The sequence below is a fragment of the Tupaia chinensis genome, unplaced genomic scaffold (assembly GCF_000334495.1).
Source record: "Tupaia chinensis unplaced genomic scaffold, TupChi_1.0 Scaffold149658_1, whole genome shotgun sequence".
NCBI classification, from domain to species: Eukaryota; Metazoa; Chordata; class Mammalia; order Scandentia; family Tupaiidae; genus Tupaia; species Tupaia belangeri.
The window spans coordinates 992,611-1,006,713 of record NW_006209503.1 but is presented as its reverse complement, the minus strand read 5'-3'; the positions used below and the strand labels follow the sequence as shown (position 1 = coordinate 1,006,713).

The following is a 14,103-nucleotide window of genomic DNA, read 5'->3' as shown; positions in this document are numbered from 1 at the left end:
GTCTCTCTGTCTCTCTCTGTCTGGTGAGCACACGTGCCCTATAGCGAAAACCTCTAAAAAAAAAAAAAAAAAAGAATTGATCAACCCTTGTCCAAAGAAAATGTCAAAATGTCAGAACGAGAAGACTGTGCTTACCGCAGAGGAGAGAGCAGATATATGAAAGACTCGTTGCAACGATGGATTTTCACATGTGCCCCCACAAGAGTGTCTGAACTCTTGGCCAGCGTCTGCTTGTACACCTGGCTCATCACTACCAGGCGGTGCATCCTAGGGGCCACATGAGTATTGCAGGCGATCTTAGCTCTTTTGGTCGTGCCTTCCACTATTTAAGAAGACATACAAATAAGTAAGACAGTTTCCAAAGAAAGGGAACCATATGAGCCATAGGAGGCTCCACATGTCTGTCTATATACAAGTCTTTTTAGTACCTAACTTTTTAGATACATGTGAGGGAAAAAAACGTTAGATCTGGGCATTGGGTATTTGCTCTACTGTTGTCTATTCTCCCCCACACACACACACATACACACAGGGTGTGTGCACTCACCAGAGAGAAGGGGAGAGGAGGAAATGCTCCCGTGGGGGAATGGCCACCCTGCAATCCCTTCTCCTCCATCTCTCCCTCCTTTCAGGATTTTCGGCCGGAATGCTGCCCAGAATGGTTCTCAAGCTGTTGGGTCTGAGGCTTGAACCGTGCAGTTGGCTATGTGGGATCCAGCTGCCCTAATCACCAGGTAAGGGAGCCAGGCCACTCTAATCTTTCTCTGTTGTAACATCTCATAATTTTTGTTATGAAAAATATTAAAACCTAAAATCTACTCAAAATTGTATGTAAATCTCATATCTTTTTTATTTCTACCCCTCAAATTGAGTAACATGTCTAAGGTCATATAGCTAGTAAGTGGCAGAGCTGGCCCAATTCCAGTATCATCCCCAGCAAAATTAATCTCTCCAAAGAGCCGCAGGAGCAATCCCTTACTCCTCGTTTATTTGCCATCACTCCATGGGTTTTATTTGAGTTCATAGCTTTACTCCCAGATCATCCCTACCTGACAGCACATCTCCCGACCAGGAGCCATACAGCAACTGAAGCTAATCACTTAACCATTGCTGGGCTATCCGGAATAGACAGTGACTCAACAGGCTGTGCCTACTGTAAATTTAAACTTCCAGCTTAGAAACACCTTCTTTGCTTGTGTCTGTATAGCTAAAAAGACCTCATCTCTGTACCAACTCTCTGAGGTCACTTGTAGGATGGCCAAATTTTGCTATATTGTATAGAAAATAGGAGGGCCCCAAGTGAGTGAGTATGAGAGAGTGAGAGGGATAGAAAATCAGAGAACGGAAGAGCAGAGCAAAGAGAAACAGCTGGAGTTTCTGTTGCTGCAACCAAAAAGCCCTTGACTAATAAATCAACTCTCGGAGATTGTTGCTGCACTGAGAGAAAAAACGTTATATACGAAAGTCAGTTACTTGCTATGGGAGTAATTTTTTAAGAGGGTTTTGCCCTACCACACATGCACTTGCCAGAGAAAGAGAGACAGAGACAGTGAGAGTGAAAGTGAGAAATCACTCCCTGGGGGAATGGCCACACCGCAATCCCTTCTCCTCCATTCTCCTTCTGGGGTCTTGGGCACACATGCACACACACACACCCACCATGATTTTCAAACCAGTGGGTCTGGGATTCAAACCGCAGTCAGCCACGTGGGAGGTCCAGCGATATAACTGCTATGCCATCTGCTAGTCCCTAAGGAGTAGTATTTTTTAGGTACGCTACAGAAAATGTGTGATCATTATACCAGAAAACAATGGGGCCCTTAACTTCTCGCTTGATTTAATATAGATTGAAATATTAAAAAATACCTTGGTGAGCCCAGGCCAGTTTCTTCCCAGACTTGAGGCAAGCAGATGTACCAAATGGATTCCCAGTCAATCGGGCTCTCAACCAGGTTTCCAGCTTATAGAAAGAGAAAGTCTTAGAGATCTTTGAGAAGCCACTTTCTGCATGTAGTGGTTGCCACAGTGCAAGTTCGTGAAGTGGATAGATCTTCCTGCCTCTACTTACTGCACCTTCAATAAGAAAGCTGAGTGCTACAACAGCTTCTCGAGAGACTAGACTAGTATGGGTCGAGTGAAACGACGCAGTGAGTTGTTCTGGATCTAAGAGCAGCTCAAGGAGATCTGACAAGTGATCACAGACAAAAGCGTGGTGACTGTAATCATTCCAGTTCTGAAAAATTCAAAAGAAAGCACTCTTAATAGAACAAAGAGATTCTACAAGATCCAAAGCCTCTTTATTTTAATAACTTTGTATTTATACTCTGCCTCATTTCCCAGAGGTTTAGGTAGCTGTATAAATCTTATAAAGTATTTTGAGTATGTAATAGGTACAAATAGATTCTCTCTACACCTTAGCTAATTCAAAAGTAATACTAAGAAATAACCTTTAATGCGTGCCAAGCATGGTGCATACTTTAATATATTTAATCCTAACAATAATCTTAAAATAGTCATCACTATCATGACAATTTTACTGATGAGGAAATGGAGATACAGAAAGGTTCAGAAACTGGGACCAGCAGTTAGTGTAATGGCTATGTCGCTGGACTCCCACGTAGTTGACCACGGTTCGAGTCCTGGACCCGGTGACTTAAACTCACACCGGGAGTGTGTGCATGCGTGCCCAAGATCCTGAGAGGAGAATGGAGGTGAAGGGATTGCGGCGTGGCCATCCCCCCAGGGGGTGATTTCTTGTTTTCTATCTCTCTGTCTGTCTCTGTCTGGCGAGCACATGCGCCCTATAACGAAAACCTCTCAAAAAAAAAAAAAAAAGAAAGAAAAAGGAAGGTTCAGAAACTCACTCCAAGTCACAGTTAGTAAATACTCTAAAGCTTCAGGTCAAACAAAAATGACTCCCATGGACATTCATTCAATGAATGGATTTCCCAATTTATTTTCTTTAATTACCGAGGAATTCACTGAAATGAGTTAAAAAGTTACAGTGACTAGATTTAAGAAAAATTTTAACTTTGGGCATAAGCTTTGAGTTGGCAAAAGTCTCAGTGATTTGGCCAATTCATTTGGCAGATATTTTTTGAACATCTCTACTTTAGCATCAGCAATGTTAAGTAAAGAACATGAAAGCTGAATAAGACATGGTTCTAGTTCTGAAGAAATTCAGTCTATGTAAAGAGAAGACAATATATATAACCATGACACAATGAGATAAGACCTACAGCAAAGATCTGTAAGGATGTTCTATAAAACAAGGGAGGAGTAACTAAGTCACAGCGGGGGGTGGGGGAGATCATAGTGGAGTGCTGTGTGAATAGATTGACCAACGCTGGTAGTCAGGTAAACCAGGGGAAAAAGGGCATTCTAGACACAGGGAACAGTATATACAAAGACCCACAGGAATATAAGTACCTTTGTGTTTAGAGAACTACAAGTGCCGGGTGGGGTATAGAAAGAATGCTAGGAGGTGGCAGCTGAACTTTGTGCAGGGAACAATCATGAAAGGTCTCACACAACATGCTAAAACATCTGGACTTGATTTGTGTGCCAGGGACCTTCTCGGGCTGTTTCCTAAATATTGGATCATCAGAAAAGTCATGATGAATTTTTGCATAGAAAAACAGAAAAATAAGTCATGACTTTTCCAATGAACCAATACTTATACTTGTTTTTTTTTTCTTTTTAAAAGGATGTCAAGGAAAACAGATCAAAGGAGAGCTGTCTATAGTCTCAACCTGCCCTTCTTTCCTCTCTCTGTATCCCTCTTCCCCAAAATAGGCCCTTAAGTGGCTCCATGGAGTTCAATCTGAAAACGGCATGACAATGATGACTCATTAATGGAATTTAGACAGGGGATAGGTACAATCCATCTGCATTTTAGAAAGTCCACTGTGGTAGGTAGACTGCACACTAAAACCAGAGTGATCAGCTAGGACATAATCATAATTATAGATCAAGGAGAAAAGGTCAATCAAGGTCAAAAATTTATTAAGAAAAGTCCGAGTAACAGGAAGTAAAGGGACAGACTTAAAGAGCTATTTTGAAACAGAATCAGTAAGATTTGACAGCTAACCAGGTATGGAAGGTGGAAGAAAAGATGGGTAGGCTGGCAGTAACTTTCACTGGCATAGAGAAAACCAAATAATCAAAGGGAGATTTTGCTATAGGGATACACAGTTGCCTCCCAAACTGAAGTAGATGTAGGCCTCATTAGAACCAGAACCAAAAAGCCCTCTGGAACCTGGTTCTCTTCCATGGCTGCTGTCATCTCTACACATTTGTTTCATTCTCTTCTTTTTCTCTGATGACAAGCATCCTGTGCTTATCTGATTATCTTAGTTTCTAATCCCTCAGAACTCCAAGTCATGAGTGAGCATGGTAGCTGTTCTTGTGTCGATGACATGTTTGTTTTCAGCTCCAGCATCCACCACCAACTGGTAAGTTCTTCAGTGCCAAGAGGGACTAATTGGCCCAGGTCACCATTTAAATCAGTCAAATTTCAAACACACAGCAGTGGCTAAGATATGTTATTCTATCTCTGGTCTGATCAATTAATGAGAGAGGTCATGCTATAGCACAAAATAGCGTCACCAGTTGCTGGGACCTGCTTGGATGAATGCGTTTGTCTGAGTGGGGGTGTTGTGGGTGAGAAATAAACACAAAAATAAACACACAAAGACATACAAGTATAGAAAAGCGAAGGTCAAGTGGGCCTGACTTCTCTGATGGAGAAAGTTGTGACCCTGAATGAGCCTCAGGTTTATTCTTTTAAAGGGTAGAAAAATGGGGAAAGAAGAAATGGAATGCAGAACCAGTTGTTTTCAGATGTTAATCTTCTGAAGATGTGAAAATGACTGGCGCCATGTAGTTTCTCTGATCTTTTGGGGCAAATTCTGATAAAAACATGTGGCTTCCTTAGGCAGATACTGCTCAGCAGTTTTGGGTAGCTAGTATATTTGCATGCAAATTGTTTTCATTGCTATGCAAATGAAACTTATGGAAGCATTGTTATTCTCATTTAGAAAGGAATAGCTAAGTCCTAGAGAAATTAACTGACTTGCCTAAAATCATGTGACTATTACACAGTAAAGCCTGGCCTGAAGGCAGCATAGGCTGGCTCAAGACACCATCTCCTAACAGTGCCCATTCTTTTATGTAGAGAGAATAGACAATGACTGGCATCACTACCAATCAAGACTTGAACATTCTGAACTTAAGGTATAGAGAGGGCATCTATGTGAAGGCATAAATATGAAGCCAGATCTCTAGGATGGAAATAAACTTGGGAGTCATTGAAATACATAAAGTCAGGGACCAGCAGTTAGCATAATGGCTATGTCGCTGGACTCCCATGTAGTCGACCGCAGTTCAAGTCCCGGACCCGGTGGCTTAAACTCACGCCAGACGCGTGTGCATGCGTGCCAAAGATCCCAAGAGGAGAATGGAGGAGAAGGGATTGCAGCGTGGCCATCCCCCTTGGGGGGTGATTTCTCCCTTTCTGTCTCTCTGTCTGTCTCTGTCTGTCTGGCGAGCGCACGCGCCCTATAGCAAAAACCTCTCAAAAAAAAAAAAAAGAAAGAAAGAAAGAAATACATAAAGTCATGGCACAGAAAGAATTATGCAGAATGAATATGTTGAGTAAAAAGAGAAAATTGCTACAGGAAGAATTTTGTAGTAATAGGGGCCAAAGAGAAATTTATGAAGAGCAGAAAAGAAAAATCAAAAGTAGAAACAGGAGAGTATAATGTTAGGGAATATAAGGGAGGATAGATTTATTAAAAAGGAGATTACAGGTCCAGCTATGGTAGCTCGTGGTGGTCAACACTGTTACTCAGCAAGCTGAAGCCACATGAGAGTTCCGATCTGACTCCTGGCCCACCCTGTAAGGCCAGAGTGGTAGCACATGCCTGCAGTCTTGGCTACCAAGGAAGCTGAGGCAGGAGGATTGTGACATATGAGATCTTCTTTTTAGAAATTTTTTTCAAAAAAAAAAAAAGAAAGAAAGAAAGAAATACATAAAGTCATGGCACAGAAAGAATTATGCAGAATGAATATGTTGAGTAAAAAGAGAAAATTGCTACAGGAAGAATTTTGTAGTAATAGGGGCCAAAGAGAAATTTATGAAGAGCAGAAAAGAAAAATCAAAAGTAGAAACAGGAGAGTATAATGTTAGGGAATATAAGGGAGGATAGATTTATTAAAAAGGAGATTACAGGTCCAGCTATGGTAGCTCGTGGTGGTCAACACTGTTACTCAGCAAGCTGAAGCCACATGAGAGTTCCGATCTGACTCCTGGCCCACCCTTAGCTTTGAATCCATTAACATTTGCAAAAATGGGAGTACTAACAGAATATAGTAAATAATTTACCCAAAAAAGTCATATAAATGATTTTCACATCAGTGAAGGAACTGAAACTACTTCTCCATTTTGATTAACATTGCACACATAGATTTGTTTTATAATTGGGAAAAAAAAGTAAAAAGCAAAGGAGAAAACAAACCATCATATCGTCAGCTGATGTAAAAAAATCCAACATAACTTTCAGTGAAGGTGAACCAGTTTCTTCACAAATGGACAAATGGCCTCTTTATAGAGAAAAAGACCAGATTTAAAGGCTACCTTATTATGACAATTGGATTTTTCAGCCAGGTCAGGAGACGGAGATCTGTGTCTGGGACTAGGCCACTCTTCACCAATCAAAGATGTCCTGAGGGAAACCTTGTTGAACTGCTGTATGTATAGGAAGAGCAGAAACTGGAGGGTGTCCACTGAAAGCTGTCCACGAAGAAGATAAACAATGAACACATATCTTAAAATATCATCAGTCATTAGTCTACAACCAAGTAGGCATAGTAAACAAAATTAACAATTTGTTCATTCTAAAAATAAAGCCACACACCTACCCACCCCCCCCACAAACATAGAATTATTACTACCATTTGATGTGTCTCTGATATCCAAATACAGAAGTCCCTAAAAGTAATTAAACTGGAGTCACTAACTTCCCAGAAGGCGGAGTAGCACCCATAACCACAGAAATTCTCTTCCAAAACTGATGAAGAAGAAAGGATAAAGTATCTAATTGTATAAAATACATTATTTCAGATGTTTAAAATTGTAGTTCTAAAAAACCAAATTTAGTCATGTGAAAATAAACAAATAGATGGAAGAAAATTCAAGCAAGATACAGAGGTTTACCTAAGGTTCACAGACTTATCAAGAAAGGTAAAGGTATCAGTATAATACCTGAAGTTATAAGTGATTTTTGGGTGAATGTGCATTTTGTGGGAGGAGATCTCAGGTTTTTCATCAAATTCTTAAAGGGATATTTTGCTTAAAGAAAAAAACATTACTGGACAGACAAAAGTATGAAACCCTTCCTTATCTGAGAAAGTATATGGTTTGAAGCTCATGATTTGAAGCTCAAGATTATCTTTGCATACCCATCTCCATACACATATTGGAGAGGCAAAAAGTAATACATTTGTGTCTGTAACTGTATTCACCCTGACCCCTAACCTGGCTACAGATTACTTGCTATCATCTGAAGAACATAAAAATATAGATTCAGGGTAAGTTGCAATGGCACAGGCAGCCACCTGCTACTGGAATCACATGGCAGGCCCAGGTTCAGATATTTGTCTGACCAGAACACGATGGACACACCCATGCAAACTTGTGATCCTGGCCCACTGGAAGGCTGTGGGGAGGATCAAGATGTGGTGAGACCCCATCAAGGGTATTTGTCTCTGTCTCTCTCTCACAAAATAAATGTTAACAGAATACAGATTCTCGAGATCACCAACTGTCAATGTAACAATGAATCTATATATTTTATAAATTTTACTTTCTTAATTGTCTTGAGATTAAGATTCACAAACAAAACAACTCAATTAAACATGGACAGAAGATCTAAGCAGACATTTCTCCCAAGAAGACATATGAATGGCCAATGGGTATATGAAAATATATTATCCATCTGAAAATGCAAATAAAAACTGTAATGAGATATTACCTCATACTTGTTAGGATGGCTTTTATTTTAAAAACAAAAGTGATGGTGAGAATATGGAGAAAGGGAACCCAGGTACGCTGCTGGTGAAAATGTAAATTAGTAGAGCTACGATGGAAAACAGTATGGAGGCTCCTTAAAAAATTAAAGAGAGAATTACCATATGATCTAGCAATTCTACTTTCAGATATTTATCCAAAGAAACTGAAGTCAGGATCTTGAAGAGACACCTGAACTCTCATATTCACTGCAGCATTACTGACAACAGCCAAGATATGGAAACAACTTAATGTCCATTGATGGATGGACAGATAAAGTGTGGTATGTGTTTGTACACATATACACCACAAACACTGTGGAATATTATGTGGCCTTAAAAAGAAGAAAACCCTGAGACCAGTAGTTAGCGTAATGGCTATGTTGCTGGACTCCCATGTAGCCGACCGCGATTCGAGTCCCAGACCTGGTGGCTTAAACTCACGCCAGGTACGTGTGCGTGCGTGTCCAAGATCCCGAGAGGAGAATGGAGGAGAAGGGATTGCGGCGTGACCATCGCCCCTGGGGGGGTGATTTCTCGTTTTCTGTCTCTCTGTCTCTCTTTGTCTTTCTGGTGAGTGCACATGCCCTATAGCAAAAACCTCTCCAAAAAAAAAAGAAGAAAACCCCGCCATTTTCAACAATGTAGATGAGTCTGAAGGACTTTATGCCAATTGAAATAAGCCAAACACAGAAAGACAAACACTGTATGGGCTCGCTGACATGTGGAATCTAGCCAGCTCAGAAGTAGAAAATAGAATGGTGACTGCCAAGGGCTGGGGGAAGGAGGCAATGGAGAAGTAATGGTCAAAGGATATCAAGTTTCACCGTCTGCTATACAGTCCAGTGTGTATAGCCATAACATACTACATACTTGAGATTTTCTAAGAAGGTGGATCTTACATGAAGTGTTTTTAACAAATACACACATAAAATAATAACAATAACAAAAACAAAGGCTGAGGAAGGCTTTGGGAGGTGATCTGAGTATGGCCTTGATGGGGGTGGTGGTTTTACAATATACAATTAACCGCAAACCCAGAGTTGTGCACATGTGAAAAACAACAACAAAAAAGCATCACAAGTTTCCTTCTGCTTTTTGGCTCTTCCCTTCTGTTAGAATAGGCAAGAACTGGGACCAGCAGTTAGCATAATGGCTATGTCACTGGACTCCCATGTAGTCGACCGCAGTTCGAGTCCCAGACCCGGTGGCTTAAACTCACGCTGGGCACATATATGTGCGTGCCCAAGCTCCCGAGAGGAGAATGGAGGAGAAGGGACTGTGGCGTGGCCATCCCCTCTGGGAGGTGATTTATCGCTTTCTGTCTCTCTGTCTCTCTCTGTTCTTTCTAGTGGGCGCCCGTGCCCTATAGCAAAAAAAAAAAAAAAAATAGGCGAGAACTACACGGAGGCAGTTTCTCCAGCCTGAGTCCCTAAATGAGAAGACGTGGAGCCAAGTCATAGCTGGAAGAGAGCCATAGCTAAAGTCTAGCCTGCTTGTAAAACGAACAAGAAATATTCTGTTACTAGTGTAAATCACTAGGCCATTCTTTTCTTTTTCCCCAACTACAGTAAAGCTGGTTAATATAATAAAGTCTCCGACAGACAGCTGCATGGATCCCAGAGTCACCTGCTAGAACAGCAGCAGCCCAGAGAGGCATCTAACCAGGTACAACTGTGTTGGACGGCTGCATGATTAGGAAATAAACTCTTATAGTTCTAAGTCACTGATACGCGGAGATTGTTACTGTAATCAGCTTACTCCTGAAGTCTTTCCTCATCACCAGAATGAACCATTCTCTGTTCCATTTCTGTACTTTATGCATACTTTTATTAGTGTACACATCACACTATTAAATAGCACTTTTTAAAGAATTATTTAATTTTATTTCTTCTTTTTCTTCAATTTGACCTGAGAGGGAGAATGAGAAAGCAAGCCACCAGGTCCAGTACCTGAACCACAGTCAGCCATGTGGGACTCCAGTGCCTTCACAACCATGCCACCTGCCGGCCCCAAAAAAGCACATTATTATTTTTTAAGAGGTTTTAGCCTTAGGGCACCTGTGCTCACCCCAAAAATAGCACTTTTTTATAAACCAACTTTTCTTAATAGCCCATGAGCTACAAGAGGTCAGTGATATTGTCCTATTCATCTTTGAATCCCAGCACGTAGCAGATGTTCATTTAAAAAGTCAGGTGTTCAGGACCAGCAAATGGCATAACGGTTACATGGCTGGACTGTCAATGTACTTGACCACGGTTCGAGTTCTGGACTTGGAGGCTTAAACGCCAGGTGCGTGTGCATAGGTGCCCAAAATTCTGAGAAGAGAATGGAGGAGAAGGGACTATGGCATGGCCAACACCACCAGGAGGTGATTTCTCAATTTCTGTCTCTCTCTGTCTCTCTGGCAAGCTCACACACCCTATAGCAAAATTCTCCAAAAAAAAATAAATAAATAAAAAGTCAAAGGCTCTAATTATAATATATCAATTATTCATAACACTTGCTCACCCCAAAAGAATTCTAAAATAAATAAATATTTCCTTCTTTCAATTACAAGCTTCCTATAATTTTACTGCCTTTGTGGTAGGTGAATAAGGATTTGGTAAGTAAGGACTAATGTACTGAATACATTAAATACTGCCAATCTGAAAGTGCTAAAACTCAAATGGTACTTTGGGATTACAACAGTCATTAACCTAAAACCTCACACTATACAGCTAGTATAAATATTAGTCATTTATTTCCCAAAGTAATTAAACACACATATGCACACCAATCCATACCTGATTTCTCTGCTTTTCAACTTCATCCTCGGATGTACAGTTGGACATAACTTCAGACCATTCCAGGCGTTCCTCAGGTGTCCGCACTGACAGACTATCAAATATTTCGAAGTAAAGCCATGCCAGATCCTTGGCAAGCTGCAGCTTCCCACACGCAATGTGCCTCCATGCAGACCAGCTGAGGCGTGGGTAAGCGCCCTCTGTGGCCCGGGTCCGCACGTAGGTGGATATCTTTCTGAGATAGTGAAGACTGAACTTGGAGGGAGGGGGGACCTGCAAGGCACCCACTATAAAGGGTTCTGCTTTCACCCAGAGGAGAACTCCGGACTGATCCATATTATCGCAAAGGACATCTGGGTGGAAAGGCTTCTTGGCATACCTAGGAAACAAAGTTTCTTCACAAACTTGTTTGTAATATATATCATTTGTACATTTTCTTGGGAGCTGACTCCTCTTTTAACTGTTTTTAAAATATACTGTCTCATCAGTTTAAAATATAGCATCAACATAAAGAGTAAAACAAATTTTTAGTCAGATCTAAACACAACCTGGTTGGACCAAAAAAAAAAAAGTGATAAAATTATTTTATTTAAATTGTTAAAAATGGCTGTTTAAAAAAGAATGTATAGGGGCCAGCGGGTGGCATGGTGGTTGGGGCATTGGACTCCCACATAGCCGACTGCGATTTGAGTCCTGGACTTGGCAGCTTGCTTTCTCACTTTGTCTTTCACTCTCTCTCTGTCTCTCTCTGGTAAATGCACGTGCCTTGTAGCAAATTTAAAAATAATAATAAAATTAAATAAATAATTTTTTTAAAATGTGTGTAATAAGTGCATAAAGTCTGGGTCACCCCATAGTACAGCAAGTAAGCATTGGGCGGAGGAAGCTGGATCCCACATGGCCTACCAGGGTTTGAGTCTAAGCCAGGTGGTTTGGAAAACACATTGGGTATGTGAGCAAGTGCCCAAGACCTTGATGAAATTGAGAAATGAAGAAAAAAGATTGCAAAGTGACTGGATCCTGCTGGTGGATATTCTCTCTAGGGCATGTACGCGCCCTCAAGCATAGAAAAATAAAAACTAAGTACATGCAGTCTGAGTTGGATCCCTGCTTGGGGCAGGAAGAAAAGAAGGAATAAAGGGGAAGTCATCTAATCGAAGGGAACCTTGCTCTACCCTGCAGGAGATACACTAGCCAAAATAGGGGAACAAAATGTCACATAGTTAAATCACTTAAAGGATAAAGGGTGGCTGGTTAAAGATGAGGATGTTAGCTAATCATACAAACTCAACACAAAGCCCTAACACAAGGCATTAATATAAAGAATGCTAATGTAAACATAGGCTACAAAAACAGATCAAGGAACCTTAAGCATCATTCTCTGTAACCATGAGCCTGCTCTGGCATCTTCTGCAGTATTCATTCTAGGTATGGTATTTTTACATTTTGTTTGTCAGTCTTTATTATAGCAGTGAATATAACTTTCATGGTATATTTATAAAAACAAGAAGTGGGAAATCGTCTGTAATCCCACCATTTTACTGTATTTCTTTCTTGCCTTTTTTCCTACATATAGCTGTTTGTTTTTTAATCTTCATAGTTGTGGCAATGTCATATACACAATTCTGTATTATTTCAAAAGCTTCAAAGCATTTTTTTAAATGTAGCCAACTGTTTTCTCATTTTTAGACACTTAGTAGGTTAAAGATTTTCCACAAAAACAAGATAGGCAAAATACCGATCAATGTTAAAGCTGGGTGATGGGGACACGGATGGTTTATCTATTCTGCTTTTGTGATAAAGATTCCCATTATAAAAAGTTCAAATTCTTTCACTCTTACAAGCAGTGTTATGGCTATCTTTTTTCCTACATTCTATAATATGACTTATTTCCTAGGGAAAATTTTCAGATGTGCCTTTGAAATAAGCAATTAACATTTCTGAAATCTCTGACATACAGCTCCAGTTTCCCAAATGATTTTATAAAACTGAGCCATCATTTGACCATGGTTCCCACTTCACTGAGCATTATATAAACACCACTTAAAGAAAATCTTTCATGGGGCAGAATGGGTGATGCAACTGTAAAGCAATACTCAATGAAAGCTGGACCATCTGGAAGAGCTTGGGCAGGTTTCCATAGCTACCTATACAAGCCGAACACACTGAGGTGGGGAGATCAGTGTGGGACCTCGTTGAGGATGCATGTCTTTCTCTATGTCTCTGAACTCTCAGGAAATAAATATAATTTAAAAAAAAATCTTTCCTTACAAGACTGATGATAAATAGTTTATTGCTATTAGCATTATATTTTGCATTTGATTCTAAGAAAATGCTGCTGCTTTTGAAAACGATCTGTTCAAACGATCTGTTCAAACTGTAATTGACATGAATGGAGCAGCGCTTACTATGTGCCAGGCAGCATGCTAAGTATTTTGTAGCTCGCGCCTTCAGTCCTCAAGACCACCTGGAGATACATGATAGTCCTCACTTTGGGATGAGGAAACAGGCTCAGAGGGTAAGGGGCTGACCCAAGGTCACACCCTCAGTTGGCACAGCCCTAGATCCCGAGCAGGGTCTGACTTAAGAACTGCGTTGCTACAAAGGCGCTCTGGGAACTCAGTTTTGGAAGACTCTGAAAAATGCGTTTGGCTCCAGAAGAGGATTAAGAGCCTTAGATATGAAGTCACTGAAGAGCCAGGTCAAAGAACATGGGAGTGTGACCCCAGAAGAGGGGCGTGGAAGGGAACAAGGCTGTCCTGGACTGCGGGAGTGGCCGGCGCGGTGCTGAGGAAACCGGACAATGAAAGCTGCCAGGAGGGAAGCCTTAGGGCTCTCGAGCGGCAAGCGGGCGGCTCTGCGAGGTGCTGCGCGCCTGTCCCTGAAGTGTGCAGTCAGACGCCGGGTCCCCAGGGTGAACTCTCGAACTCCGAGACTCGAGTGGGCTAAACTCATAAATAAACATAAACCCGGGCTCTGTGCGTCGGGATGCGCAGGACCAGGGTTCAGGTGTGGAGATCAGCCGGCCCAAAGTGGTCCTCCCGAGGCTTGGCCGCCCCGGCGGACGCGGTTCGGCCAGGACCCGGCGTGGGCCGTCCCGGCGCGGCAGCCCGACTTTGGGAACACCGACGCCCCAGATGACACGGTTCGTAGCAGACCCGAGACCCAGGGAGCGCCGAAGCAGCCGCCGCAGCCCGAGCCCGAAGCGTGCCCGGCCCACCCCGCCCAGCCTGGCGCCGGCCGGTGCGCA

The 14,103-nt window shown here is 41.7% G+C and overlaps 1 protein-coding gene across 3 annotated transcripts in view; it reads right to left on the bottom strand.

Moving 5' to 3' along the window:
- Window positions 1–14,103, bottom strand: part of TBCCD1 (TBCC domain containing 1) — a 43,416-nt gene that overhangs the window by 8,655 nt on the left and 20,658 nt on the right. For 2 of the 3 annotated variants that reach the window (XM_006171468.3, XM_027769456.1), the window contains 4 exons: window positions 10,854–11,232; window positions 6,638–6,793; window positions 1,867–2,233; window positions 136–322 (listed from right to left, as the gene is read on the bottom strand). In XM_006171468.3, the coding sequence (XP_006171530.1) occupies window positions 136–322; window positions 1,867–2,233; window positions 6,638–6,793; window positions 10,854–11,189 (1,046 nt within the window). In that variant the 5' untranslated portion in view covers window positions 11,190–11,232. Of the gene's footprint in view, window positions 1–135; window positions 323–1,866; window positions 2,234–6,637; window positions 6,794–10,853; window positions 11,233–14,103 lie in introns of those variants that run through there. The other variant, XM_014585360.2, reaches the window with a different exon arrangement.